The sequence below is a fragment of the Armigeres subalbatus genome, chromosome 2, assembly GCF_024139115.2.
Source record: "Armigeres subalbatus isolate Guangzhou_Male chromosome 2, GZ_Asu_2, whole genome shotgun sequence".
Lineage (NCBI taxonomy): Eukaryota > Metazoa > Arthropoda > Insecta > Diptera > Culicidae > Armigeres > Armigeres subalbatus.
This window is the reverse complement of record NC_085140.1, coordinates 373,571,615-373,599,237: the sequence shown is the minus strand read 5'-3', so window position 1 is coordinate 373,599,237 and position 27,623 is coordinate 373,571,615. Positions and strand designations below refer to the sequence as shown.

General features: G+C 40.0%; 2 protein-coding genes and 1 long non-coding RNA gene across 3 annotated transcripts; all 3 read left to right on the top strand.

The window, feature by feature from the left end:
• The first annotated feature begins 8,947 nt into the window (after nucleotides 1–8,947).
• Nucleotides 8,948–10,591, top strand: LOC134217247 (thioredoxin reductase-like selenoprotein T homolog CG3887). The gene is made up of 3 exons (XM_062696018.1): nucleotides 8,948–9,317; nucleotides 9,602–9,890; nucleotides 9,955–10,591. Exons 1-3 carry the CDS (start codon nucleotides 9,148–9,150, stop codon nucleotides 10,114–10,116), a joined length of 621 nt encoding a protein of 206 aa, XP_062552002.1. The 5' UTR covers nucleotides 8,948–9,147; the 3' UTR covers nucleotides 10,117–10,591.
• A 3,103-nt stretch (nucleotides 10,592–13,694) lies between these two features.
• LOC134210122 (uncharacterized) lies at nucleotides 13,695–14,864 on the top strand. The gene is made up of 3 exons (XM_062686148.1): nucleotides 13,695–13,773; nucleotides 13,824–13,969; nucleotides 14,034–14,864. Exons 1-3 carry the CDS (start codon nucleotides 13,695–13,697, stop codon nucleotides 14,805–14,807), a joined length of 999 nt encoding a protein of 332 aa, XP_062542132.1. The 3' UTR covers nucleotides 14,808–14,864.
• Nucleotides 14,865–16,710: 1,846 nt separating this feature from the next.
• On the top strand, nucleotides 16,711–17,814 carry LOC134217246 (uncharacterized). The gene is made up of 4 exons (XR_009980960.1): nucleotides 16,711–17,031; nucleotides 17,275–17,398; nucleotides 17,459–17,531; nucleotides 17,692–17,814. It is a non-coding gene; the product is annotated as an uncharacterized LOC134217246 (long non-coding RNA).
• Nucleotides 17,815–27,623: the final 9,809 nt, after the last annotated feature.

The window sequence follows — 27,623 nt, the reverse complement described above, 5'->3', positions numbered from 1 at the left end:
GCATGCTTTGGTTTTAATGAACATCAACTGTGGTTTTTAAATTGTTTTACGCACACGAACAAAAATTCTCGCGTGATTTTTGAAAACGTCGTAAGTCCAAAAGAGAGGTTCTTTGTTTACTTTCTTTTTCGATTACGAAGCCATAATATTGCGCATAAATCCCAAAATTTTATTCCCACCTTTGGGTTTCCGCGCCAAGCACTCAGCGCCAGACTCGGCGACAAGGGGAAAGTTATAGAGTTGGTAACCCTGATTTTTGACAATTACTGTCGAATGTTTGTGTGAGTGCACCGATGTCAAAAAATAGATTTTTTTATTGTCATATGCAAGTTTTGACAGTATTATTTATGTATGAGTGAAAAACATGTACAAAAGGTCTATCGGAGAAGGAAGGTCAAACGGCTTAAACTCACCACCGGTAATCTTGCTCTTAAGACCTTTACAAATGTGCCTCTAGAAATCGTCACGGCCGAGTACAGGGATGCCAGACATACAGACATTTGGTATTTATACAGACATTTGGTTTTGCATACAGACATCATACAGATTACAGACATTATACAGACTTTTGATTGAAGTTACAGACTTTTACAGACATTCAGTTTTCGAAAACTTTGGTCTGCCAAACAGAACCCTATTGGGCTTCCAATCAAACCATTTTGAGTTGGGGCTCCGTAAGGATTTCTATAAGGTTTCTAAACGGTATCATTTTGGAATTCCGAGCGGAGCCTTTCAGGCTTCTGAACGGGATTCCTTTGTTGACATGAAGTAGTGATAGCCCTCTGATTTGCAAAAGTACTAGGGTGTCTATACCCCCTGGTTATGAAGATGCCAGCTGTATTGTATCACAGAGAACAGACATGGAGGCTCGAACAACATTTCTTGCAAAACATGTGTAAACAAACTAACCGAACCTCAACGCCATCGACGTCGGCATTGCAAATCACAGTCTCATTTTGACAACAAGATGGCGCTGGTATGCTCTTGCATGCATAACGACACTAGCGCACAACGGCATTTTTTGATGACGCTAGCGCTGATTATGCACGGGATAACGGCGACATTCCGAAGTTATTTCAAAATGAACAGTAAAAAGTTATCACAACATAGCGAGTGCAGCTTCAACGTCTGTTCTCTGTGATTGTATGTTTGATTATGAATGCATACGGAAATTTGACGAAGCATAACTTGTTGTGTGTATTTGTGTATATTGTTTGTTATGATTATCATGATTATCAGTCCGTACTATTTTTTGAACGATTAAAGACGTAAGAGAGTAGCCGATGGTCGTTAATTATTTTTCTTCCGAATCACGCTAGTTTCCCGACGGAAATTGTCCGAGTTCTTGAATGTTCGGTCTCGTATTTTTTGAGAAATCCATCATCCTTTTGGGTTCCAAACAGAATCCTTTTGGAATTGCAAACGAATAGATTCTTTGATTCCTTCCGAAAACCTTAAAATATTCCATTCAGAATACCAAAATTCAAAATGATTCCGTATGAAAGCCCAAAAAATTTCATTAGGATGCCTAAAAGATATCCGTTCGTACGGATACAGAGTTATGTGAACTGATGGGATTCTGAACATAATCATTCTAGAATCCCGAACGGTATATTTTAGGTCTTCCGAAAGGAATCCTTTTGGACTTTCCAAAGAAATATTTCTAGACTTTTGACTGGGCCGTACTGGGCTTCTAATAAATCTTTTTCTGCTTCTGGACAAGGTATTCCCATTAGAGTACTTAAGGGATTCCCTATCGAAGCCCCAAAAGAATTTTGTTCGGAGCTGCAAAAGGAATCGATTCAAAAATCCAGGAGAGCTCTTTCCGAAAGCCAAAAAGGGCTACGTCCAGAAAACCAAAAAAAATCTCGGTTCGTAAATCCAACTAAGTCTTTTCTCTGGGTTTCCAAACGACATTATTTGGGATTCTGGAAGAAATTCTTTTATATTTCTGAACGAAATTCTTTTGGGCTTCCAAAACAGAATCCTTTTCCGAACGGAACCTTGTTGGGTTTCTGAATGAAATTATTTTGGAATTTACTACTAGACTTTCGAAAGGAATACTTTTGGAATTCCGAGTGGAGTCGAGATTTTTCTTCTCATCCTGTACAAGGGATATCCTTTTGGGATTCCGAAGTCTTAAAAGATTTCTTTTGAAAGCCAAAAGTATTTTCGAAGTTCGAAAGCGCAAAAAGAGTTCCGCTCGAAAGCCCAAAAAAGACCCAAGGTTCTCCGTCTGTAAACCCAAAAGATGTCCGTTCCGTTCGTTGGATCTCCAAACGGATTTATTCCTTCTGTGCCTCTTCTTCGAACCAAACTCTTTCGAACTTTCCAACGAATTTTCAGTTAGGAAATTGCGTAAATATTATCATATCATGCTAACGTAACAATGAACATATTGATAAGAACATTATACCGCTTGATTGTAACTTTACAGTAACTTCAAGAATAAGTATTTCGAGCTCAACATCAACCTTACTTGTTTCCAATATCTCGTACTTGACACGACTAAGTCTTACACCGACTTTTTGATTATTGAAACATCGATATTCTACGTTGTCAAAAGTGCATAATTTTTGAAGAATTTTATGATTCCTGTACCTTCTTAACTCTATACAGACAAATACAGACATTTTGCTTAAATTGATACAGACTTATAAATATTGTATCTGGCATCCCTGGGCCGAGAAGGTGGGAAATTGATCTGCATGGACCAAAATGTCACTTTTACTTGCGGAATAATCGAGCAGACTATTTTTCCGAAAGTAAAGTGCCAGCTCCCATTAGTTTGCGTGGAAACCTTACAAATTCCATTTTTGATTTTTGTTCTTTTCAGGGGGATACTGTTGAAGAAATTTCATTTCAATTTTTTACTTTTCCAATTCTTACTTACTTACTTATGGATCCTGTACACCTCCGGTGGTGCAAAGGGCCGACTTAAAAGATCTCCATCCTGAGCGTTGGCCGGCTATCGCTTTAACCTGTTGCCAGATTAGATTTCGGTCGACTTCTTTTATTTCTTTATTGAGGCTTCGCCGCCATGAACCTCTGGGTCTGCCTCTTCTGCGATGTCCCGCTGGGTTCCAGTCTAATGCTTGTTTACAGATTTCGTTTCCACCCCTACGTAGAGTGTGGCCGACCCAGCCCCACTTCCGATCCCGAATTTCTGTTGCTATCGGCCTCTGGTGACAACGACGATGGAGCTCGTTGTTTGAGATCCAGTTGTGAGGCCACCAGGTCCGAATTATATACCGCAGGCATCTGTTAATGAACACCTGCAGCCGTTGAGTGTTCTCCACTGATACACACCATGTTTCGCTAGCGTATAACAGCACAGATTTCACGTTAGTGTTGAAAATTCATATTTTGGTGCGTTCACTTATCTGCCTGTTTTTTCCAGATATTTCTTAAACTCGCAAAGGCAGCCCTTGCTTTCTTGATTCGTGCGCCTATGTCGATCTTGGTACCGCCGTTTGGCTACCAAGATATTGGAAGCTTTCAACATTCTCCACTGGTTGCCCGGCTACTGTGAAACTGGAAGGAGTCACCGTGTTTACATCCAACGATTTGGTTTTGTTGACGTTGATGACTAAACCTGCCGAAGAGGAGCGCTCGGCAAGGTCGTTGAGCTTACTCTGCATATCAGAGCGCCGTTGCGCGAGGACTGCAACCTCATCCACCAATTCGAAGTCATTTAGGTGCTCCATGGTTATAGGCTACCATAACAGCCCGCGGTTTGGTTCACGGTCAATCGCATCTACCAGAATCTCGTCGATTACGATGAGGAACAGTAACGGTGATAGAATACATCCTTGCCTCACACCAGCTACGATCCGGATAGCGTCGGACAATACCCCATTGTGCAGCACTCTACACGAGAAGGTCTCGTACTGTGCCTCGATGATGCCGATGATTTTCTCAGGAACTCCCTTGCATCTCAGGGCGCCCCACATATTCTCGTGATTGAGACGGTCGAAAGCTTTTTCGTAGTCAATGTATACCAAGTAGAGGGACTCTTGGAATTCGTTGACCTGCTCCAGAATGATGCTGAGCGTGACAATATGGTCCACAAAGGATCTTCCGGCACGGAATCCGGCTTGCTGCCGCCGGAGAGTCACATCGATCTTCTCCTGAATCCGGGCTAGGATAATTTTGCATAGAACTTTGAGAACGGTACACAGCAACATAATGCCTCGCCAGTTATCGCATACAGTCAGGTCACCCTTTTTGGGCACCTTCACTAAGATACCTTGCATCCAGTCAACCGGGAAAGTTGCGGTGTCCCAGATATTACGAAATAAACGATGCAGTAGTTGAGCGGATGTCATGGGGTCAGCTTTGAGCATCTCGGCTGATATGCGGTCGACCCCTGGGGCTTTATTCGATTTCATGCTTTGGATGGCTGTTTGAATCTCTAGCAGTGATGGAGCTTCGGTATTGATGCGTGTTATACGTCGGATCCTAAGCAGATCATGCCGAGGTGGTGATGGCCTGGCTGGCACTTGAAAAAGTTGTTCGAAGTGCTCGAACTAGCGTTTCAGCTGGTCAGTTGGGTCGGTCAATAACTGATCATTCGCGTCTTTCACAGGCATCGTTGCATTCATCTTCGCCCCGCTTAAGCGTCGTGAGATATCGTAGAGGAGGCAAATGTCCCCGGTTGCGGTGGCTCTCTCTCCTTCGTCGGCCAGAGAGACTTTTCCAATTGGGTCCTAAAGCCCTACCTCGTTTATGGTTGCAAACGATAGTGCATCGGTCAAGAATACTTGAACCGATGTTATAAAAATTCTGGTAAAATTCTAAATCAGTATAAATAATATTTTTGTGTTTAATACATGTTGAAGCAAATTTTGGCCTGTGCAACATTTCAGAACGAATCAACCATCATCCCAAAACGTCAGGCCCATATATTAACTGTCAAAGGTTGAGTCAAGTGCCCTGCGGTGTTTTGTTAGTGCGATTGAATCATATTATTCCGTACGTCAAACAAGACTGAAAATGTCGAGAAAGCATTTTTCACCGATTTTTTAATTTCAAATTAAACAATGTTCCTTTCGATGTTTGAGTCAAAGGAAAAACTGACGCGTTTAGGATGATTAACTTCGTCGTTCCCTGAAAGAAAATCGAATTACGATTCTTCATTTTAGGACCCAATTCAGTAAACGGAATTTAACATGGGATTTGGTTAGAAAAGGGAATTTCTTTTAAGGTGAAGGTGGGTTGAGTACCAAAACAAAGCTTTGAAAGTATTGGTACAATACAAACTGTCATATACTGTAGTAGTATTGGTGTCATATTTATGAAAAAACAAAGAATATTAGTAGGGTGGTTCAAAAAACGACCCAGCTCCACCACGCTCACTTGATTCTGTCCCATGCTCCGAGTGTCCTCCAAAAGCCGATTTGAACAAAAATTGATTGAGAACAAGTTTGAACGATTTAAGTTTGTATGAAAACTATTATGGGAAACTAAACCATTCATTACACTGGCTACAGCTCCTCCCCTCCAAACGCTGGCGAAAAGAGAACCCACATAGTTGAAAGCGACATTCCAAAGACTTCACTGAACGCACCTTAGGAAAGATCCGTTGAAATAGCATTTTATACTCCGCTCACCCCCATGTCACACTTTTTGTATGAAGTATCTAGCTATTTTGTTGAATTACACAAACACAATGTCAGCGGAAGGGAAACGGCAAATTTGACGGAAAATATATGGGCTAACTGTCAAATTTGCCGTTTCCGTTTCTGTTCCGCCGACATTGTATTTGGGGCTTTATTATCATGCTAAAGATTTGCAACCTCGATTAAAATCGACTCCCAACTATTGGAACGTCCATTTAATATGCATTGTCTAAGGAGTTAAAGCTCTTGAATTTCATCCAGTCATATGGTCTTCCCCTCACCAGCGCCCAATCACGGAGTGCCACAATCAGAATAATGTAAAATTCAACCTCGCCATATCAACTGCCATACAAACCTGAAACAACCTGAGCACGGTAAGCCCCTATTCAAACCAACCGAAACCAGCGAACGACACCCAAAATATGAAACATAATCGACTGAGCGCGGCGGAGCAAAATCAGTTTTGAGCCACCCTGTTTATTAGTTTACTGCTATCGGTACCGGTGTTTACATTCGCTCCGCGATCAGTTTTTAGTCGTTTTTTTTCGATCAAAAATAGCAGTTTATATTAAGTTTTCGCGTCAAACAAGTGACTGATTTCATAAAGTGATGTTTCATTTGCATTTCATCAACATTTCGGGGTGCTCATGTGCGGAGAAGTGTGTGAAAAAATTAATTTTTTAATGCCCTTTGAGAAGAAGTGAAGTGCAGTGATAAACCAAAAAAATCGCGGACGGCAGTTAAATTGGCACGAAACTGCTGGTTTAGGCTATATTTCAAGCCGAAATGCATAGGACTTTTTGAAGAAACATGTTAATTATCACGGGAAGTACATAAATATACTGTGAACAGGTTAGTAATCTGAATATTATACTTTTGTTCGATGCTGTTCGATGCATTCGAATGTTGGTGGGAGAGGAGTGCGGGAGGTGTGGGGTTGACCCGTGGAAGGTCCGGTGCCATATTGACTGCCATCGTGGTACTCTTCCAACTATGTCCTTAACACGATACCAACTTCAAATGTGTAAAATGTATCCGCAGTATTGTATACAAATAGCACGTGCTATCAAAGCACTCATCGTCAGAATCCGGCCAAATTTTCAAAAATAACAAAGAAGCTTTTTATCTGAAGGTATGTTTTTCTTAGGCAACTATCTGGCGCTTATTTTTCGTTGCGACTTTAAATAAGCGGGGGAGTAGATTTTTTATGAGCGGTACAATAATATTGAAATAATATTATTCATGAAAAAAATGTTACTTAGGTCCTTTTGAAAAGTTAATCGAGATTTAACACCGAAATCCGGATTTCGAGCGTTTAGATTATTTTCAGTGTATTACAAATCAACTGTGTATTTGTGAAGTGCAACAAGTTATTTCGCCAAATATTTTATTTATCATTTTTCATCTGCGTATCATAAAAGCGCTGATACATGAATAATTATCATTCCATGAATAGACCAATGCAAGATCTTGATCTAACCTCACTTATTTGACAGTTCACAGAGCTTGTTTACAAGGTGTTAGAAGAAAAATCGATGAGGAGAAAATTAAAATTCATATTTTTAGTTTAAAATTGCTGCGATCCGAATATTTCAATGATATTCTTTGCATTCAGCATGAAATCAATCGCAAAGGACATCTACATGCGAATAAAATGACGAAACAATTTTATCGGAAGCTTCGCCAGAGGCTAAGTCCCGGTGAAAAAGCTCTGTGAACTGTCAACCTACGTCATCATGCACTGGTCTATAGAAATTGAACAATTTTATCGATTCGTTGAATGGTTTATTTCTATTTGGAAATTAATCAATAAAAACTGTAATGATATACCTATAATAAAAAAAAGTTGCCTCGTGCGTGACTCGTTTGCGAATGATCATCAGTTGACGGGAAATTCGGAAAGAGTTTGTAGAATTTCCTCGCGATTAGCAACACTGCATTTGCATCATCCGATCCCTCCACTGAAAATAATCGACACTCTCGATCAAAATGTCCTCACCCATTGAACTAAAGTGCTCATGTTTCTTTAAATTGAAATGTGTTTCTGTTGTATATCAATATTTCTACACTTTAAATTCAACGTATTCGACGCTTCGAAATACTGTTTTAAGTCACCCTTTGATATCGAGTTTGTTATTCTTAAATTGAATGTGAAAAACACTTTGATTCGCCCTACTGGACTGTTACAGCGATTTCCAAGTGCAAAACACTTTCGATAAACCTGTTTTGATGTGATGACTCTCACTTTGATGTCAACGGCAAAACAAATTCGATCGAAAGTGTTTTACACTTTAAGTTCACTGTGATAGACACTACCGGGAAAAGCAGCATTGTTGATTAATTTATTACAAAATGGATGTCAGCACATCTATTCCCATACGCAAAATTTTGATTTAAATCGCTTAATCAAGTCTATAAATCTATAGATCTGGTATATGGTTCGCAATAATGCGTCAGATCAATACGTTGTGTTACAACAGGTAAGTACAATCTCATATGAATACGTTATAAAGCGAATTTAGTGTTGAAAATTTCTCTGTTGAAAATTGAAGCTAGAATACAGAGAAATCGCAATTTGTCTCACTTTTGCTGTAGCAAATATTACAAGTGCATATTTTTGATTTTGATTCTTTCCAGAAAACATCATTATTATAAAAAAAATCGGCATGAACTGCAAACTAGCAAACGGCGGTTGAACGAGGTACCGGATCTTCACCATCTTTTGTAGCTGCTGCTTTCAAACGTATAGGAAACATTCTTAGATAATTATCAAGGCCGAACAAGATAAATTGGTAGATTTAAATGTAAAAGGTAACGAAGGTAATTTAGCTGGATGTCTTAGTTCCGTAGCTGTGAATATTAAGCCCCCCTATGCAGCGGAACGGCAGGATTTGATAGTTAGCTCAAACATTTTCTGTCAAATCTTGCCGTTCCGCTGAATTGCGTTTGAGGCTTAGCAATCATGTAACGAATACAAAGTGAATAAGATTTTTTTTTTAAATAAAAGATTCAAATAAATCCAATAAATTTGTTTCAATAAAAATGTCATTTCTAATTCAAATGGACCTAATTTTTAATTTAATTCAAAATCATTTGAATGAGATGGTCGAGTCCTTTGCATTCCAAGAGTTTCACATTTCAATTCAAAAAGAAAAAAACTTTATTTTTACAACTGGGAACCCTTAGTTTGAAAGTGTTTTGCGTTTGGATTTGAAATGGGGCACGCTCGATTTTTCTAAAGTGTTTTGCCCTTCAATTCGAGAGGCTTCGACCAGTGGGACGGATTAAAGTGTACAGCACTTTATAGGAGCGTGTATATTTTTTTGCGTGTCCGATCCGATCGGATTTTGAAAGAAAGTGGTAGAGTGAAAGTAAACGTCAAAGCTGATTATTGAAAAATATAGCTCTCGGGAAAAAATTGGAATATTCTGGTTACGCAGAACTGGTGAAACGTGTAAATCCAATTAAGGATCCATTCGAGCCCAGGATAGCATTGCTAGTGCGTAAAATCGCAGTGATATTCACAATGTGGCACACTTTCAGCAGAAAATATTTCTCCTTGCTTACGGTCCTCTGTGTGGGCTTCGTCCTACTGAGCTTGGCACCGGCCAGCGGAAGTGCCGAAAAGGAGATACCAATCACCAAGTTTAGCCAGAATGTCGGAGGCTACGGTGCGACGATGACTTTCATGTACTGGTGAGTGAATAAGACGGGTTTAGTATCCGGTGTTTGATTTATTTCTTATCTATTGTCTCTCATGACCCTCATGACGTGTTTTATCTGATGGAAAAGAACATCCATCCACAGTTATCACTGGCTTTTCTCATACATACCTACATATTGTCCAATTTTGTTATTAATTAAATTCTGAATTCAGGCCTACCAGGCCACAGATAGATCAATAAATCAATTATGCTATGCTGGTTGAAAAGATGCGAACCATACTAATAAGCCAATGATCACAATTACAATATTTACAGCTACTCTTGTGGCTATCGGAAAGCTTTCGACGAGTACTATAACATCATCCACGAGAAATATCCAGAAATTACGATCCGTGGGGGTAACTATGACCCACCCGGTTTCAACATGTACCTCTCGAAGATCCTGCTCGTCACGAAGCTGCTGATGATTATTGCTCTTGTCTCCAACTTCGATCTGTTTGGATTTCTGCGCCAACCGATGCCGTCCTGGTGGCGCTGGTGCACGGATAACAAGATATACGCATGTATGTTGGTGTTCTTCCTCGGAAACATGCTGGAAGCGCAGGTTTGTATACGGTTTTCTTTGAAATAAAAATGAGAGAAATACTAATCGTGCTTTTTCTTCCCAGCTTATATCATCCGGAGCATTCGAAATAGCTCTGAACGACGTGCCAGTTTGGTCGAAGTTAGAGACAGGCCGCATTCCTGCTCCTCAGGAGCTGTTCCAAATCATCGATAGTCATCTGCAGTTCTCCGACAAGATCGAGCAGAATCCTGATTTTGTGAAATAGGTTCGTTTCCTTTTGTTTTAGTCACTCATTGTAAAATTAGTTCGAACTTTAAGTTGAATGACTTTCCATTATTTTCACTGTACTAGTCCGTAAATATTCAACAAAAACCATAAGCAATCTTGCAATATTCTTATTTTGGTGTTTCTTAGTGACTGATAATTAAATTGTTTTGTGGTGTTTAAACCTCAACTCGGAGGCTTAATGTGTATTGTTTTATAATTGGGAACCAACTATTTCACAAAATAGACAAACATTTTTAAAAATTACCAAATAAAAACATAAAAGGTGAAACACATAAATTGAATGTAATTTGAAACGTTTAGGTCGTTATGTCATTAGGCTACCTCCTGGTTCAGGAAGATTGTAAGGAATAAAATTTTGGTAGCATACTTGATAGAACATTGTAATCAATGGAACGAGGGAATGCAAAAATCAAACGAAATATTCAAGAATAAAGAAATTATGAGAATGATAAGTCTTATTTTTTTACGTATATGTATGTATCCAGGTTGCGGATGGAAAAGAGAGTAAATAACAATGAATACTTTGATACGGTTTTCGTTAAAGTAGAAACGACAATAACGCTCATACATGAAGTCACTCGAAAGGTTAATCAGAAATGTACCTACAACGATCTTCAACACACAGAAAATTAACTTAAGGTGTTCCCTAACTGTCGCTGTCAGCATCTAGGCGCTAACGTATAGATATGTGCGAAAAGGCAGCATCTAATACAAGTTTTCTCAACAGTAGGAACATTTCGAAAAACTTTTGGGTATTATTTAATATTGAGGAAGGTATACGCTACTACGCCTACCAGGTCATTTTTCATAAAGGCGCCTAACTTCGAGAAATCAATTCTTAGAGTAAGATCAGTAGTGATTCAGTATCATTGCAAATTTTCGAAGACTGTTCTAGTTTTAATCTGAAGCAACATAGAACAAAGTCGCTTGTTTTCCCAGCAGTATTTTATCATGTTTGATTTTTTTTAGATAATTAGAATAGTTACGTTGCAAAATATGTCTCTATTTCGGTTCATAGCTGCACGTTACCAACCACATAGTCACGGGCGGTTCGCAAATAATCTTTTACCTGATCGATCCATTCTGCTCGCTGCGCAGCACACCTTCTTATACCCATCGGATCTCCCAAATTACCATCCATCTTTCAAAGACTTCAAGCTCTCAAAAGCTACGAAATGAATCAAATACAGTGGCTGGTTTCCTACCAGCCGCTGCCAGCACCAGGCGCTAACGTATATGTGAAAAATAGCCAGCATGAGTTAACCATCCGAAGTTTGTATGGCGAAAGGCATCTAACGCGGGTTTTCTCAACAGTTGAAACTTCCAACGACAAACTATTTGGTACCAGTTATGTAGGAAGGTGTCCGCTACTACGCCTACCAAATATTTTTTCGATTAAGGTGCTCATTTTCGAGATATTAAACATTAGATGCTTTTCGCCATACTGATTTCCAAAAGTTAACTCCTAGTGTGCCGCTGTAAGCACGCTCAAAACAGGCGATTCATTCTTCACGCACATTCTGACAGTTTCTTACGGCAGTATAAAAACAAAATAGGCACTGGGTGATACTGTACCTAGGTACATCAATTTAAAAATGCTTATTAAAAGAATAAAACATATTTCAAAATCATGGTTTTGCTTTATCTACAGCGGCCTAATCGCTGATGTTTTCTAGATCGTTGAAATTTGGCGTTCGTTGATTCAACGTTTAAAGATCTTCATCGCTCACCAATGGGGGACAACTGAGCGAGGCAAATCACTTGATAACCTAACAATGAGTGTTGTTATCACACGCTGTTAAAAAAATCTTTTCAGACATTAGTAAAATTAAGTCCGCTATGAGAATGGAACTCTGATATACTGCATGGGAGGCTTTGATACTTTCTCTTTTCCATCCCAGCAGCTTGATACCATACCAAGTTTGGCTTGGCGAACTCTGTTGCTCGTTGTTTATGACCCGTTTACATATGAGCTAGTTCTAGCGGACAATCCACTGTCCGACAATACTAGCACGAAATTAGCATAATGTAATGGCCCGTTTACATATTCGCTAGTTCTAGCGGACAATGCACTATCCGACAATACTAGCGCTATATTAGCACAATGTAAACGCTTATTAGCGAGGACAATTCCTGTTTACATTGGGCTAATATCGCGCTAGTATTGTCGGATAGTGCATTGTCCGCTAGAACTAGCGAACATGTAATGGCCCGTTTACATATGAGCTAGTTCTAGCGGACATTGCACTGTCCGACAATACTAGCTCGATATTAGCATAATGTAAACACTATTAGCACATGACAATTCCTGTTTACATTATGCTAATTTCGCGCTAGTATTGTCGGACAGTGCATTGTCCGCTAGAACTAGCCTATATGTAAACGGGCCATAAACGGGCTATAAACAGGAATTGTCCTCGCTAATAAGCGTTTACATTATGCTAATTTCGTGCTAGTATTGTCGGACAGTGCATTGTCCGCTAGAACTAGCGTATATGTAAACGGGCCATTACGCAGCAACGATTCGCTCATAATCGTTGTTTGGTATCCATCTGAGCAAGGCTGTTCACTCACTGGCATAGGATGCTATGAATGAATTAGATCAATGCTCGTCCGCTTCAATACGCTAATGGCTCGTTTACATATAGGCTAGTTCTAGCGGACAATGCACTGTCCGACAATACTAGCTCGATATTAGCATAATGTAAACACTATTAGCACATGACAATTCCTGTTTACATTATGCTAATTTCGCGCTAGTATTCTCAGACAGTGCATTGTCCGCTAGAACTAGCTCATATGTAAACGGGCCATAAGAGAAGAATGAATTCTGTCATCAAAAGAAAAAGTAGAATCATGAAAAAAAATTCACAGCGAGGTATGGGATGCAGCTCTCAAAATAATTTTCAAAATTTCAAAATGATTTTTATTTACAAATAATTTGTAGCGTGAGGTTAGAAATTTGATTATCTACATTATACATATATTAATTTGATTGTTAATGGCCATGAAGTTTTTTCTTGAAATGATTCCGGAGATGGCAGTACTTTTAATGTTTATTGAATTTCCAATCCAGCCTAATAAATCATTTTCAAAAAAATCTCTGTTTGTAATTTTTAAAATTATTTTCAATTCCATTGGCTATACCTTGCCATGTTAAATTTCAGTGATTCTACTTTTCCTCTGATGACAGCGTTCATCCACTTCTCCTCGCGAATGCCTGGTGTCGACATCCGTCGAATATCTGAATTATCATGGACTGGAAACTCACAACCACAAGTACGTCCAGTAGGAACATGTGGCTCTAGTGATATTTACATAATCAATGTACCACACTCTAAATAATCCTCATGTCATATCCACCTGAAAAAACTGATATTTTTGGAAGAAATGTCGATTGTTACTTGACGTTAGTAATATTCACCTGAAATTCACGCCACAATTACTAAAGAAAATAGGTGAATATAACTGTGTGTGTATGTACACAATTTGAATGAGTTTGTGTTAGTGTTACAGCTTGCGTTACGTGATATTCAGGTAAGAAAAAAAATCAAAATGGCGTCGAGTGCGGATTTAATAAATAACCTTCTGACGGATTTGCAATTTCCACGCATTTTACTGCAAAAATTGGACGGTAATTCATGTTTATATTAAGCAAATCAATTATAATATTACTTATTTCAGTTTTAGATTCTGGAATAGGTATACTAAGCCTTATAACTATTTCTGAAGAACAGTTAAGAGATTATTTACGACTTTTGGATCTGGAAGACACTGATTTTGATTCATCATACTACTACGAGCTCTTGCAGTCCTGGAGAGTTCGAAATGTAAGAATATTTGAAAAATTATCGTTTTATGTTTACGTTCAAGTGTGGTTTTTTGTTCCCACAGAAGCCAGCTATACAGCGCTTAGTGAATTGGTGCATATACAAAGATTTTGCAGCGGAACCACCTGCAACTCCGAAGGAAATCATTGACCCACCAGTCGATGTTTCTTGCCGAGCGCCCTGTCAATCCACAGCGTCGGTAATTCGCACTGACATACTCACAGAAAAACAGATTTTTCAGGCCGCAGCGTCCGATACAGCTTTAGTGCCACTGGACATTTCAAGTGGGAACTGTTTTGTGAAATCGACATTACCTGCAGCCGAGGAAGAAAGAATTATTTCGCCATCATCTGGTCAAGCTACTTCTCGACTTAGCCCACCAGCAATCAATCAGATTTCCGTAGGAGAACAATCGCAGCCCTTGTCGTTAATACTATCTGAAAATCGTGCACCGATCGAGAATCTAAGTTCGAACTATTTTGTCATTGGATTAACAGAACCATCGCCAGAAGCTCCCGACTCGACTTGCCAACTCGTCCCGTCAGCGGTTCGTCCTCAAGTATCTGCAGTAGGACAGTCACAGGCACAGCACATAGCACAAGCGCTCTCTGAGAATGTTGTTGAAATCATGTTACACGAGGGTTCATTGTATTTGATAGCACAAATGTGGCGCGTAGGGCAATACAACGAACATTTCTTAGCATATCCAGCCATAAATAGGGTCAAGTTAGTCGAGCTAATTGGTATTGATGTTTTCGACAGCCAGCCCATATCACTGCATCGTATTGATAATTCATATAAGTTTAGAGTTAAGAATAATTATAATGACAATTTTTAAAACGTGTATAATAAATAGAAAACATAATGTATGTCCGTTGAAATTTCCAATATTCAATATTGCCCTCTAATTGGAAAAGGAGTTTTCACGTTTTTTATGCATCCAATTTAATGTGACAGCTCACAAACAAAACTAAATTTTTATTTTGTAGTGATCGATTCATCCTTTGAATTAAAGAGCTCCGCATATAGGATACGATTGCGTTTGACAAATTTCTCATGGGAAAATTGTCAAACGCAAACGTATGCTATGTGCAAGGCTCTTAATAAAGTGCATCGAAATTACGCAAATGACTCCCCCAATTAGTGGGCAGTTAGTGATTTATGTTTTATTTATTTTAAAATCTAGTACAATTTACTGAAAATGCTTTTTAGACATACTGGAATACCAGGTAAAACTTACCGGTAATCATGTAGTTTTTACTAAAAGTTCACGTAATCTGTACGTAGAAATCACGTCAGCTTCACCTAATCGATCACGTAACTATTTCAAACTTTCACGCCATTGGTACGGGGAAATCCAGTCAGATTCACCTGACTTTCCACGTAACTCGTCAGAGCTAAAAAAATTTGAGGTTACGTATCATTCAGGTCAATCTTACGTGAAAAGTATGGTGGATGAGAATAACATTTATTTTCAGGTAAATATGAAGTGAAGATTATTTTGAGTGCAAAAATTCGTATCCGAATCGTTTCTTTTGTCCGTTTCGTTCTGTATATCGAGCTCACATTTAGATAAAGAGAGGCCCCTATGTACTCAGAAGTCGATTGCTTTGTTCAATTTATTTTATTCGAAAACTTCAATTTTAATTTCAATACAATCTGCCACCAACACAATATGCAACACGAAGTTTGAACTTGATTAAAAAAAATGGAAGGGATGTTCAATTTTGATACACATAAGTGCTGTCCAATGAGAGCTTGAAGTAGCTCGAAGTTTCTCCCTGTCCTGCTCTTGCCCATTTGTTGACAAAAAAGAACGAGCAGGACGGGAACAACTTCGAGCTGCTCATTGGACAGCACTATAGTTAAGTTTGCAATTTAACGTGTTTTTATGATATATTGCGAAAAAAGATTCGGCTGCCGATGGGACTTGAACCCACACTATTGCATTATGTACACGGACGTATGATCAATTATACAACAGCTACCCTTGCGAAAAGTTGTTCCATAACCAGCCAATAACGATGGGATATCAGTCAATGAATCGACTACTTTGAGCGTGCTTACAGCGGCACACAAGGAGTTAACTTTCTGAAATCAGTATGGCGAAAGGCATCTAAGGTTCGATTTCTCAAAATTAAGCACTTTAATCGAAAAAATATTTGGTATGCGTAGTAGCGGACACCATCCCTCATAACCGGTACCAAATAGTTTTTCATGAAAAGTTCCTAATTTTAAGAAAACCAGCGTTAGATGTCTTTCGCCATACAAATTTCTGGCGGTTAACTCTTGCTGGCTATTTTGTGCATATACTATAGCGCCTGGATGTGGCTGCGGCTAGTAGAAAATCAGCCACTGCCAATAATTCATTCCCCGTATCCATCTGCTTTGGCAACATTTCACACCTTTTCTCTCTACACTGAGAAAAAAATGTGACAATTGTCCACACCACACAATGTCGGTAGATGCGGGTTTCCCACCCCTCATCAATGATTCTGGAGGAGGGATTTCCAACTACATAGACTGAATATACGCTGGAGCATGTTTGCCTTCGTATATGGACCCGTTCGGCAAGCGCATGGGAAGTTAGCTATATTGAAAATGGAATCAGTAGACGGTAGCGCACGGTAGCATGCCTGATCATCCTTTTGTGGTAAGGCAATCAATCGAAAAATTCATCAACGGTAGGATAGAGGGACCTTTTTCCGAAGCGCAGAGACGTTCTTTCGCGCTCTTCTTCTTCTTCTTATTGGCATTACATCCCCACACTGGGATAGAGCCGCCTCGCAGCTTAGTGTTCATTAAGCACTTCCACAGTTATTAACTGCGAGGTTTCTAAGCCAGGTTACCATTTTTGCATTCGTATATCATGAGGCTAACAACGATGATACTTTTATGCCCAGGGAAGTCGAGACAATTTCCAATCCGAAAATTACCTAGACCGGCACCGGGAATCGAACCCAGCCACCCTCAGCATGGTCTTGCTTTGTAGCCGCGCGTCTTACCGCACGGCTAAGGAGGGCCCCTCTTTCGCGCTCAAAGGACCCGAATAGAAATAAATGGTACGCCGAATGGTTAATATTATTGGCATTCCATTCCACATGTAATCATGTTAAACTGTATGATACTTGTACAATTATATGCAATTATATGATTGACAGAAATAAAACCACGATCATATATAATAATTTGCAGATTATACATGTTATAATTAGGATTACCTGATATCATATTATTGTATACGTATCTCACCATAAATAATTTAGCTATTCACCAACACAGAAATGAAGTTGTTTCTTTTTCAGTGTGATAGTGACAAACGCATCGACAAGAGATCCAACTGCCATTCAAGTTTTTTTTCGAAGTTAATGGCGGTGTGCAATGTGTTTGTGCGAAAGAAAACCTAAAATTAAACGGATTATAATGCATGTAAGTATGAACTATATTATACAAAAAATTGAATAATATATCTTTATTGTTTATTTCCAGAAATTTCAACCTCATACCGGGAAACAGTACGCCATTGCGCGAGCGGATGTGGTTGAGCAGCGAAAAAACGAAGGTGAGAATAGTTTATGATGGGCTTAATAACCATGTAATATAAATTCAGCGGCGTTCTAATTATTCCATGGGGCATGCTTATCAAGAAATTGGGGCATGAAAAATGCACATCCAGGACTGATTTCAAGCTGGTATTCATTGTTTTCTTTGATTTCTTACAGGAACATGCAGCACCATCGAAATCTGCGAAGAGGCACTGATGATAATATCAACATTTCAATATGATATAAGATGGTAAATAATAATTATATAAGAAGATGGGAAATTAAATATAAATAAAACTTCACCTGTCATAAGACGAGTTTAAACAATCCCATTGAATTCCACCACTTAATTGTATCCTGACAGATACGTATTTCGACCTCAACAGTAAGGCCGTCTTCAGTGTCTTGTACTTGTTAATTTGATAAACACACTGTGATAATAATTTGATTTGATAAATTAATTGTTCACAGTGTGTACAAGACACTGAAGACGGCCTTACTGTTGAGGTCGAAATACGTATCTGTCAGGATACAATTAAGTGGTGGAATTCAATGGGATTGTTTAAACTTGTCTTATGACAGGTGAAAACATTCCACTAAAAAGCTCAAAATAATTTTCTTATCAAAATAAAACTTGTTTGATGATCATTTATTTATTATAAACTGAGAAAAAACCTTCTTAATTATCATATCCAGTATCGTAGTTCGTAGAATAATATTATACAACCTATAATACGGTTATCATATAATTAAATAATTATTACACGCTTTTCAATCTGGATTAAACACTGAATAATTATTTGGTCCGGAATTCGTTTTACGAAATCTCATACTACTAATCTTCTTTGTTAAAATCGATTATACTCCGAATCATTGCAAGAAAAAGAAATAATGATAAGCTAATGATATCTGGTAAAATCGCCCAATAAAAATATATGAAAAAATTGGCCTTTTTGAATGGTAACGATACTTAACGGCCCATTGAGTGTATCATCTAAAATCAAATTATTATAGACGCTATCGTGAATATTATTCGTAGTATAATTATTGTTTGATACTTTTTATGATTCCATTAAAAATTCCATTACAATTCGCTGTAATCAAAAAACGATAACTAGAAAAATAGATGTATAATATCATTCTATTCGGGGAGTAAACAGCATATCGATAAACTGCTCTCCATGACCCACTTAAATGATGGCACAATGGTTAAAGTAACCCTTCATCCAGGACTGAATCCTACCCCTTGTGTAATAAGTTGCCAGGCGCTTTTGAAGATCCACGGGGAAGAAGAAATATTGGTATGCTTGAAGGACCAAAACATAATTGATGTTAAACGTATTACCCAGAAGACCAACGAGGGCAGAGAACTAACTCCCACGGTAATACTCACCGTCAGTGGAACAACACGCCCCGAACACATAGATATTGGTTATATGAGAATTAAGACTCGGTCATGCCCATGATGTGCTACCAATGTTGCCAATTCGGTCATGCTAAGGCAAGATGCAAGCAGGAAAACATGACGTGTGGTAATTGTGGTCAGCTACACGTCGATGGGGAACGGTGAACCAATGCTACTTATTGTACACGTTGCAAATCCGACGGCCATGCAATAAGAAGCAGAAGGTGCCCTGCATACCAATCGGAAGATGCTATCCAGCACATAAGGGTTGACCAAGGCATCCAATATCACGAAGCAAGGAAGATCTTTGAGGCAAATATCGGTGTCCGCTCTTTGGCTGGCGTTGCTTCTTTTGGTAAGGATATTAGTTTATCAGACCTCAAAGCCCAAGTTGATACACTCTCTAGCTAAATGACTGAAAAGATGCGACGATTCGGGTACTCCAGACTTCATCACATGGTCTTGGTCACTTCCAGCGTGTGATTGCTTTGATCTCGGCAATCTATTTGAGTTCTCATATCGGAGTGGAGAATGAAACGCTGTCTTAAATGATCATCCTTGTCAATGCTTCTCCCTTCGTAATCCCTTCTACATTTCTACAATGTATCCCACAAAGCACATTGGAGTCCAAAATCTCAACAAGCAAAATCAAGAAGACGTTTCAAATAACAGAAATCAACAACCGCAGCAGTCACCTATTGAATTCGGAGCTCAAATACCCGATGAAGCTGATGGCCATAGTCAGCCAGGATCAAGAATCTCTCATCAGTTCTTGTTAGCCGCCTCCAAAATAAAAGTTAATGAATGCTCTATCGGGTCGCGTGATAACTCTCCTCCATAAGGATTTCCAGGAAGAAAATGTCAAACACATTCATGCACGAAATGGGTCGCGTGGTAACCTCACTCTCCCCCATGTGGACATCGATGGACAGGAACAATTAAACCCGTTATACCAGCAGAATATCCCAAGCTTACCGGAACCGAAGGCCAACTCCCGGTGTTCGTCAGCAAGTGCAGTTGGGAGACGATTATTAACCAATGCTATCCCATCTAAAATCAAGGATTTGGTGGTTATAAACGCTATCCCACTAGATGCTCTAACGGATTCCCAGAAATACGACTCATGGCAGGCGAATGGTCCCAATATTGAAACACCCGTTGCCGGTATGCAAATGGTCACCATTCGACATAGGGTAGTCCTAAAGTTAACACCAGAGGATCAACTTTAATGCTAGTAGTAGAGGCATTGAATTTCATGGTCCTCAACGACGGTTCAATTACATACACCAGTGTGCAAAGAGAATCCTCAAGGGCTCCGCACATAGGATACGTTTGTGTTGCGTTTGACAGTTTTCCCATGGGAAATGTCTCAAACGCAACGCAAACGTATCCTATCTGCGGGGCTCTTCAGTTGATGTATCTTTCGCCAGTGCAAATATGGTCAACAGATTGCTCTGGAACGCTGAGGATGACACCATGGGCAGTGATCACGCAGATCAAAATGGAAATATAACCAAGCCGATAGGACTCTCTTCCGGGAGTCCGTGACTGATTCGCTGTTGAATTCGCACGGAAACAAAATCCAAGGCTTCGTAGAATCTCTTCACCGAGCAGCTCTATCCGCAATTCCCTGATAAAGTCACGCAGAGAAAATCTACCTTTTTGAACTAAAAAATAAAATTATTGAAATATTTTTTAAACCCAAATATTTTATTTTTAAAATCAAAACTGAAATAGGGGGAATGACGGCTTTGGCAGGTTTTGTTCTATTATTGGCAGGGGGGTTTTTTATGACTGACTAGGCTCAAATTTGGCCTAAACATTCTTTGCAAATCAAAGAATATTGTGGTCAAATTTCATAAAATTTGGTCGACAAAAACCACCTGCCAGTAATAGAACAAAACCTGCCAAAGCCGTCTTTCCCCCTATATTTAATTCAAAAATTTTCATTGTTGTTTCTAATGCAATCCAGTAATCATTAATCCAGTATATTATAAACTAGTTTGTGGAGTAAATATTTGAAAAAAAAAATACAAATATAATTATTTTAATTTTATTTTCCACACGAAGCCTACCCAAAAATAAAATAATTGATAATCACAAGACATTTTATATAACATTCAAAATAAATTTTTGATTACAATATTTATTTTTGTTGAATTTAAGAAAAATATTGTTGAAAGCAAAAATTTTTCTTTTTGGATTAAAAATGTTTTTTGTACAAACAAAAAAATATATTGTAAATTCAACAATTTTTATTTTGAGTGCTGTTTTGGAACATTGTAGAAACAACAATATTTTTCGTCTAATCAAATCTGATTTTTTGTTGAATTCAACAAATAAAATTATTAGCCGGGGAACAATAATTATTTTTGTTGTTTTTATACATAATATCATTGAGTTTAAAAAACATTTCTCTGCGTGTAGTAATATAGTATGATAAAGTAGTAAAACAGTAAAGTATCCGCAATTCCCTGATAAAACCAGCTCCAAACCAGGAACTAAATCACTACAGTGGTGGTCACCCGATATCAAGGCTGCAGTGAAGGCTAGAAGAAAGGCTTTGAGGAGGGCAAAACGACTTTCGATGGAAGGAACGCGCTGACTTCAGAGCCAAGCGAAACGAATGTCGCCAAATAATCCGTGATGCTAAAAACGCAAACTGGGAAAATTTTCATAACAGCATTAATGCCAATCAAACGACTAGCGACCTTTTAACAAAGTCAATTCTTTGAGTGGTAAGCGCAAATGCCGCGGAATGGCAATAAAGTTAAACGGAACGATTACACGGGATCCGGACACCTAATGCAATGGGAGAATACTTCGCATCTCTCTCAGCACTCGAAGGACACGATGAACGTTTTTGTCGTATTAAACAAATATCTGCAACCTCTCTGAACGACATCCAAATATTGGAAGATGTAGAGTGTTCAGAGATTAGTCAGCCATTCGCTTTGACCAAATCTAACGGACGATCAAAAAATTACCCCCGGTTGGCAAGATTACATTAGTGCGGCATCTTAACGATTAATGGGAAAGTAACTGTATCCCGAACAGTTGGAAACACAGCCTGGTTGTCCCAATCCAGAAACATGGCACATCCGGTAGAGAGACCAAAGATTTTAGGCCGGTCTCGCTCACGAATTGTATCGATACAGATTGCAGATCTACAAAGTGATGGAGAGGATAGTAAATCGCCGGCTAATTCATTACTAGGAAAATAACGACTATATTAACCATCGTCAGTACGCCTTCCGACCCGGACACGGGGCGGGCACATATTTTGCTACCCTTAATTAAGTACTTACTCCGAGATGCCAATGAAGCTGAACAGCACGCAGAACTTGCCACGTTGGATATAGCAAAGGCTTACAATCGAGCCTGGATGCCCGATGTCTGAGCCCAGCTACAAGAATTGGGCCTCAGGGGACATATTATGCACTTCCTAAAATTTTTTCTTCAGAATCGTTCTTTCCAAGTATGCATTGGAAACAACCGCTCGAATCACTTTCGAGAAGAAACAGGCGAGCCACAGGGGTCGGTCATAACCGTCACCCTGTTTCTCGTTCGAATGAACGGAGCACATATTTCGAAACCTGCCAAAAGAAAAACATATATTTGTATTTGTATATTTGTAATGACATCGTCCTGCTCATTGTGGGATGCACAGTAAAAGCTCTTAGAAGAAAACTTAAGGCAGCCTTGAATGTAGTGTTGCGGTGGACCACCTCCGTAGGCTTTCTCCTGAGTGTGGAAAAATGAGCCTACACGCACGTATGTCCGTCCAATAATCGTGTTCTTCATTCTTCTATTCACATCGATGGTAACATCCTGCCTTTTAGAAAATCGATTCGAGTCCTGGGGGTACACGGATAGATCGACATCTATCCTTCAACGAAAATTTCAACATACAACGAATTAAAGGAGAAATGCCAATCTAGACTCAATCTACTACGAACGCTCACCAAAAGACATCATGAAACGAATCGATCGGATGCGCGTTAGCAAGGCGGCGATCGATTCCCGACTAACATATGGCATCGAATTGACCTGTCTAGCATCCGACAAGTTGATAAGCAAGCTGGCCCCCGTTTACCCTTCCCTCTACTCCGGGAATGACAGCCTGCGTAGAAAGTGGAAGACTACCCTTCGATAAGTTTATCACCTCCATTATATGTAAAAGACCCGTTGGCTTCGTCGAAAAAACTACTGGATCACTGGAAGGAGTTTCCCTCCTGGAGGAGGCGAACAGACTCCTGAGAATCTCTGTCAACCAAGAGCTCCCGCCGGTAGCTGAAGTCTGCTTGTCGACATGGCAATTAAAAACAAGCTCAAGGGCGGATCCATCTCTTTGGCGCTAGTGAGATCCGTACTGGAATTACAACATTCAAAATATGTCAATCATTAAATTCACTATACGGATGGATCTCGAGTGGAAGGGAACGGTGGATTATGAGTATCGGACGCATCATCGGGTATTTCCTATCAACTTCCAGTTCCATGTACCATTTTTTCCGCCAGTGTCCTGACTCTTTGAAACAGCTAAACATCCCTGGATTCAGGAAATCCAGAAGTTGGCACCTAGCGGAACAGCTTTCATTTGGATCCCAGGACACTGCGGAGGGAAAGGCAGTGAAAACGCAGATACCCTTGCCGGGGTCGGCAGATCAGCAAGACTTTATACTAGAGAAGCTCCAGCGCAAGATATAAAAAACTGGATCATGAAAGAGATCATAGATAGGTGGAATATAGAATGGCTGCAATCAGGAATGCACTTCATTCGACGGAGCAAAGGAGAAACAATGCCAATAAATGGAATGTGTGGAATTTTTGCAGTGTAGAAACACATGTTTGTGATTCAAACGCATCCGACTGTTGTTCGTGGTTGTTCTATTCTGATGCACATTAGGGTCTCGCCGACATTTCTCACCAACACGAACGCAGGTTCGTGGTTGCAAACAATCCCATTTGATTTTGCCGTGACAGCTGCTCGTGGTTGCAAACAAACCGAGTAAAAGTGTGAGTGAAACGTGCGTGTACGTACACGATCGCTGAAAACCTAATAGTTGGGTAAAGAGAAAAGGTGTGAAATGTTGCCAAATCAGATTTGATGGATACGGGGAATTGATTGATATCCCATCGTTATTAGCTGGTTATGGAACAACTTCTTGCAAGGGCAGCTGTTGTATAATTGGTAATACGTCCGTGTAATTAATGGAATAGTGTGGGTTGTTAAAGTCCCACCGGCAGCCGAATCTTTTCTCGCAATATCTCATAAAAAAAACAACGTTTTGTGCTGACGTGTGGCTCTATCGCAATGACAGCCCAGCTGTCATGATGGATCCCCACACGGAAGAAATAAACTACCCAATAGTGAGTTTAATTCACCCAACCTCGAATATCCGTACGGGAAGCCAAAATTGACTAAGTAGGGTCGAAGTAGTTTGCCTTTACTCCCTGTTAAAAAAAAGTACCCAACGAAAAATTTATTTACCCAAATGTAAGTTTAATTCACTCAATTTCGACCTCAGGTAATAAAACTCAAAATTGGCTTCCCGTATTGAACTGGCGTCGTTGGATTGTTTGGCTCTTTTGTTTTTGACAACAAAAGAAAGAGTGGATGAAAGAGAAGAGAAAAAATAACTCAAAAGTAAGTTTAAAAATACACAATTTTAGGTACTTTTTTTCTTCCGTGCAGTGGTAAAGCAAGGATGCTGACCGATTGAGGCCGTGCTCCCAGTTCTGCTCCATTCGACCCAACCATTACCCAATCATGTGTTTTTTCCAAATTCTTATAGGGTATAACCCCCCCCCCCCCCCTTATAGGGTATACCCCAGTATAATATGAATCTATAAAATACGGCAGACTTCAGTGAGTTGGTCATTTAGTGCGAATGTCGTAAGAAAGAATAGTGAAAACAATATTCAACAGAGAACCAGATAGGGGCCGGCGACTTCATAGAAGTCCAGGAACACGCTGGCTGCACGCGGTGGAATCGGACCTGAGGACCCTGAACGTTCGGGAAAACTAGAGGAACATCGCCCAAGACCGACGATTATGGAGCTCTACAATACGCCAGGCATAGGTGTATCGACGCTGTAGCCAACTAGGTATCCAGGCAGGTATACCCCCTACGCGACTATGTCCAAGGGCTTTACGACCCCTCCACAAGTGACTGCGAGTAAGGGGCCCTGCTTAGGAGGTGGTGGGCTTAGGAAGTGGGCTCTGCCAAACTTCTTCCAAAAGCCACAAATATCCGCAAAGCAACCGTATGCCGCTTGAAGCGCACGAGCCCAACGGGAGTGCCAATCGGACCATCAGGATCGATGCCAGTAAGATCCTGATTATGGCATACTAGCTGCATGTTATTGTATTGTGCTTTGAATATTGTAATACTGTGAAGCTAGGGCCGGTAGTCTACCTGGACATTCTATTCTCCTAGTAGGGACGGGTGACACCGACCTGGAACGGCGAATAGTCTAATGGTCAGGTTGTCTTCCGTCCCATAAAACCATGGCGGGTCTGTCACACAGTTGTCAAACTGCGTGGGGTAAGCTCAGATGCTCTTTCCTGACTATCGCTGATCTGGCTCGGAACACGAAATTGTCAACCCTCGCATGGCCTCCCTGCATGCCGCATGGTATGCATAGATAACCATGGGATCAATAAGGCGACTACACCAGGATTCAACAGCAGCCCCAAAGGTGGACCCTACAGCAATGATTCTTTCAACAAAATAAAAAAAAGCAGACGGAGGTGATAATGTGGTCTTTGTTATTAGCATGAGCAAACAAGTGGTAGCTTTTCTGGGACCACCATGATGAGTTCAGCTCCGATATCATCTTTACCAGCTGTTGAATGACATACTTAACTTTGCTCAAGGTATGAGCGGGTTGCTTTAGTCCGCTAAACAGTCGTAGCTGTCTCTTCCGCTTCCTTAATAGACCTTCATCCTTGTACATCTCGGCTCGCTGCACGAAGCCTTTCCGGAATGCGTTGACTTTCTGATAGAGCTTGCGTGTTTCTTGAGAATGGCTCAGCTGTTCCATCCCCTCGTACCCCGCTTCTTACAGGTGGCGTTTTTTCTCCTGAAAGAGGCGGTTCTACTGTCTATGTTTCCGTCTATAGCGTTCCACGTGATGCCGGATCCTTATTTACAATGCGACCGCTCGCGCTACGCCGTTCTTCTCCAGAATCTGTCTGCACTTTTCGAGATGCGAATAATTCACACCAATCGTTCCTTCCCACATACTCAACGTTGCTTGCCGTTGCATCGCTAATGTCTGCTGTACTCCAGCAGTTTTCGAAAGGGGCCTCATCGAGCTCATCCTCTTCCGGCATAGCTGTTTCGAGATACTGTGCGTAAGCAGTGGCGACGACATGGTTGCATTAGTCGCTCTATGTCGTACCGAGGCGAGCGTCGGTTCCGACAAGTCTTCATCTTCTTTTTATTGGCATTACATCCCCACACTGGAACAGAGCCGCCTCGCAGTTTAGTGTTCATTAAACACTTCCACAGTTATTAACTTATTAACGAGGTTTCTAAGCCAGGTTACCATTTTTGCATTCGTATATCATGAGGCTAATACGATGATACTTTTATGCCCAGCGGAGTCGAGACAATTTGCCAAAGACAAGACAAGACAAAGTGCCATCCATCAACCAGTTTGTGATTCTTTCTTTCTGCGCGCGCGGAAGAAGGTGCTATAAAAGGCCATATTCTTGAAGGTGGCGACATCAATTAGGGACTATCCACAAAGTACGTCGCACCTCTACGGGAGAGGGGGGGCTCAAAGCAGCGTGACGATCCTTACAAAAAAATAGAGGTTTGTTACAAAAAGCGTGACGAAGGGGGTGGGAGCTGGAAATCGCCAATTCTTGGGTGACGTATTTTATGGATCTTCCCTTAGTCGTAGGCCGTTCGTCAGCCGGTGGGCGCTGACCATTCTTATAGGCGAACTACACGATTCCTGGCGAGCGATGAGCGATCAAATCTCTCATACGAGTGCCGCGTAGAATGCGTCCTTATCATCACCAGTGCTTCCGGAGTAAGGGATATGAACGTTGATTATGCTGAAGTTGATAAACCGGCCTTGCTCCTCAACCTGCACATTCTTCTATTGATTGGTCTACAACAAACACTTTGCAAATACTAACATCAATAATATCGATATAATCGGATCAAATTTATCGATATGATATCCGATATCGCTTGATACAATATCGACTGATATCTTCTTAAAACATAATTTTAATTTAGAAGAGTATTCATATGCGGAACAATTATAACTAGGCGTGGGCGCTTTTCAATTAGGCCGGAACAAATATTATTATATTTTTCTATCACCGCCCCCTCGATTTTTGTAGCTTCATTTTTATTATTCGAGGGGCAAATTTAAAATTAGATTGGAAAAATAAATAAAATATTGAGCTAATCTCAGAAAATTATTTAAGAAAACTGATGAGTTTTACGATTTTATCAATTTGAGTACCCATTTTTTTTACCACCCCCCTTCGTTATCCAGAGACCAACATCGCAAAAAAAGGAATTTATATTTGTACCGGTCTTATAGAAGTTGCCTACATTATATGTTTTATCGGATATCGAACCGATATTCCGTGGATTTCGATTTGCCGTGGATTTTTCTTTTAAGAAAAGGTTTTCTGGTGGCAGCTGCAATAAACAGGGATCTTTTTGGTCAG

What these genes read in the sequence shown, in the direction of transcription:
- LOC134217247 (XM_062696018.1), top strand. Translation starts at nt 9,148, where the DNA reads ATGTGGCACACTTTCAGCAGAAAATATTTCTCCTTGCTTACGGTCCTC. An exon ending in ACGATGACTTTCATGTACTG is followed by an intron (nt 9,318 to 9,601) that starts GTGAGTGAATAA and finishes CAATATTTACAG; the next exon opens with CTACTCTTGTGGCTATCGGA. An exon ending in GAAACATGCTGGAAGCGCAG is followed by an intron (nt 9,891 to 9,954) that starts GTTTGTATACGG and finishes TTTTCTTCCCAG; the next exon opens with CTTATATCATCCGGAGCATT.
- LOC134210122 (XM_062686148.1), top strand. Translation starts at nt 13,695, where the DNA reads ATGGCGTCGAGTGCGGATTTAATAAATAACCTTCTGACGGATTTGCAA. An exon ending in TTTACTGCAAAAATTGGACG is followed by an intron (nt 13,774 to 13,823) that starts GTAATTCATGTT and finishes TACTTATTTCAG; the next exon opens with TTTTAGATTCTGGAATAGGT. An exon ending in AGTCCTGGAGAGTTCGAAAT is followed by an intron (nt 13,970 to 14,033) that starts GTAAGAATATTT and finishes TTGTTCCCACAG; the next exon opens with AAGCCAGCTATACAGCGCTT.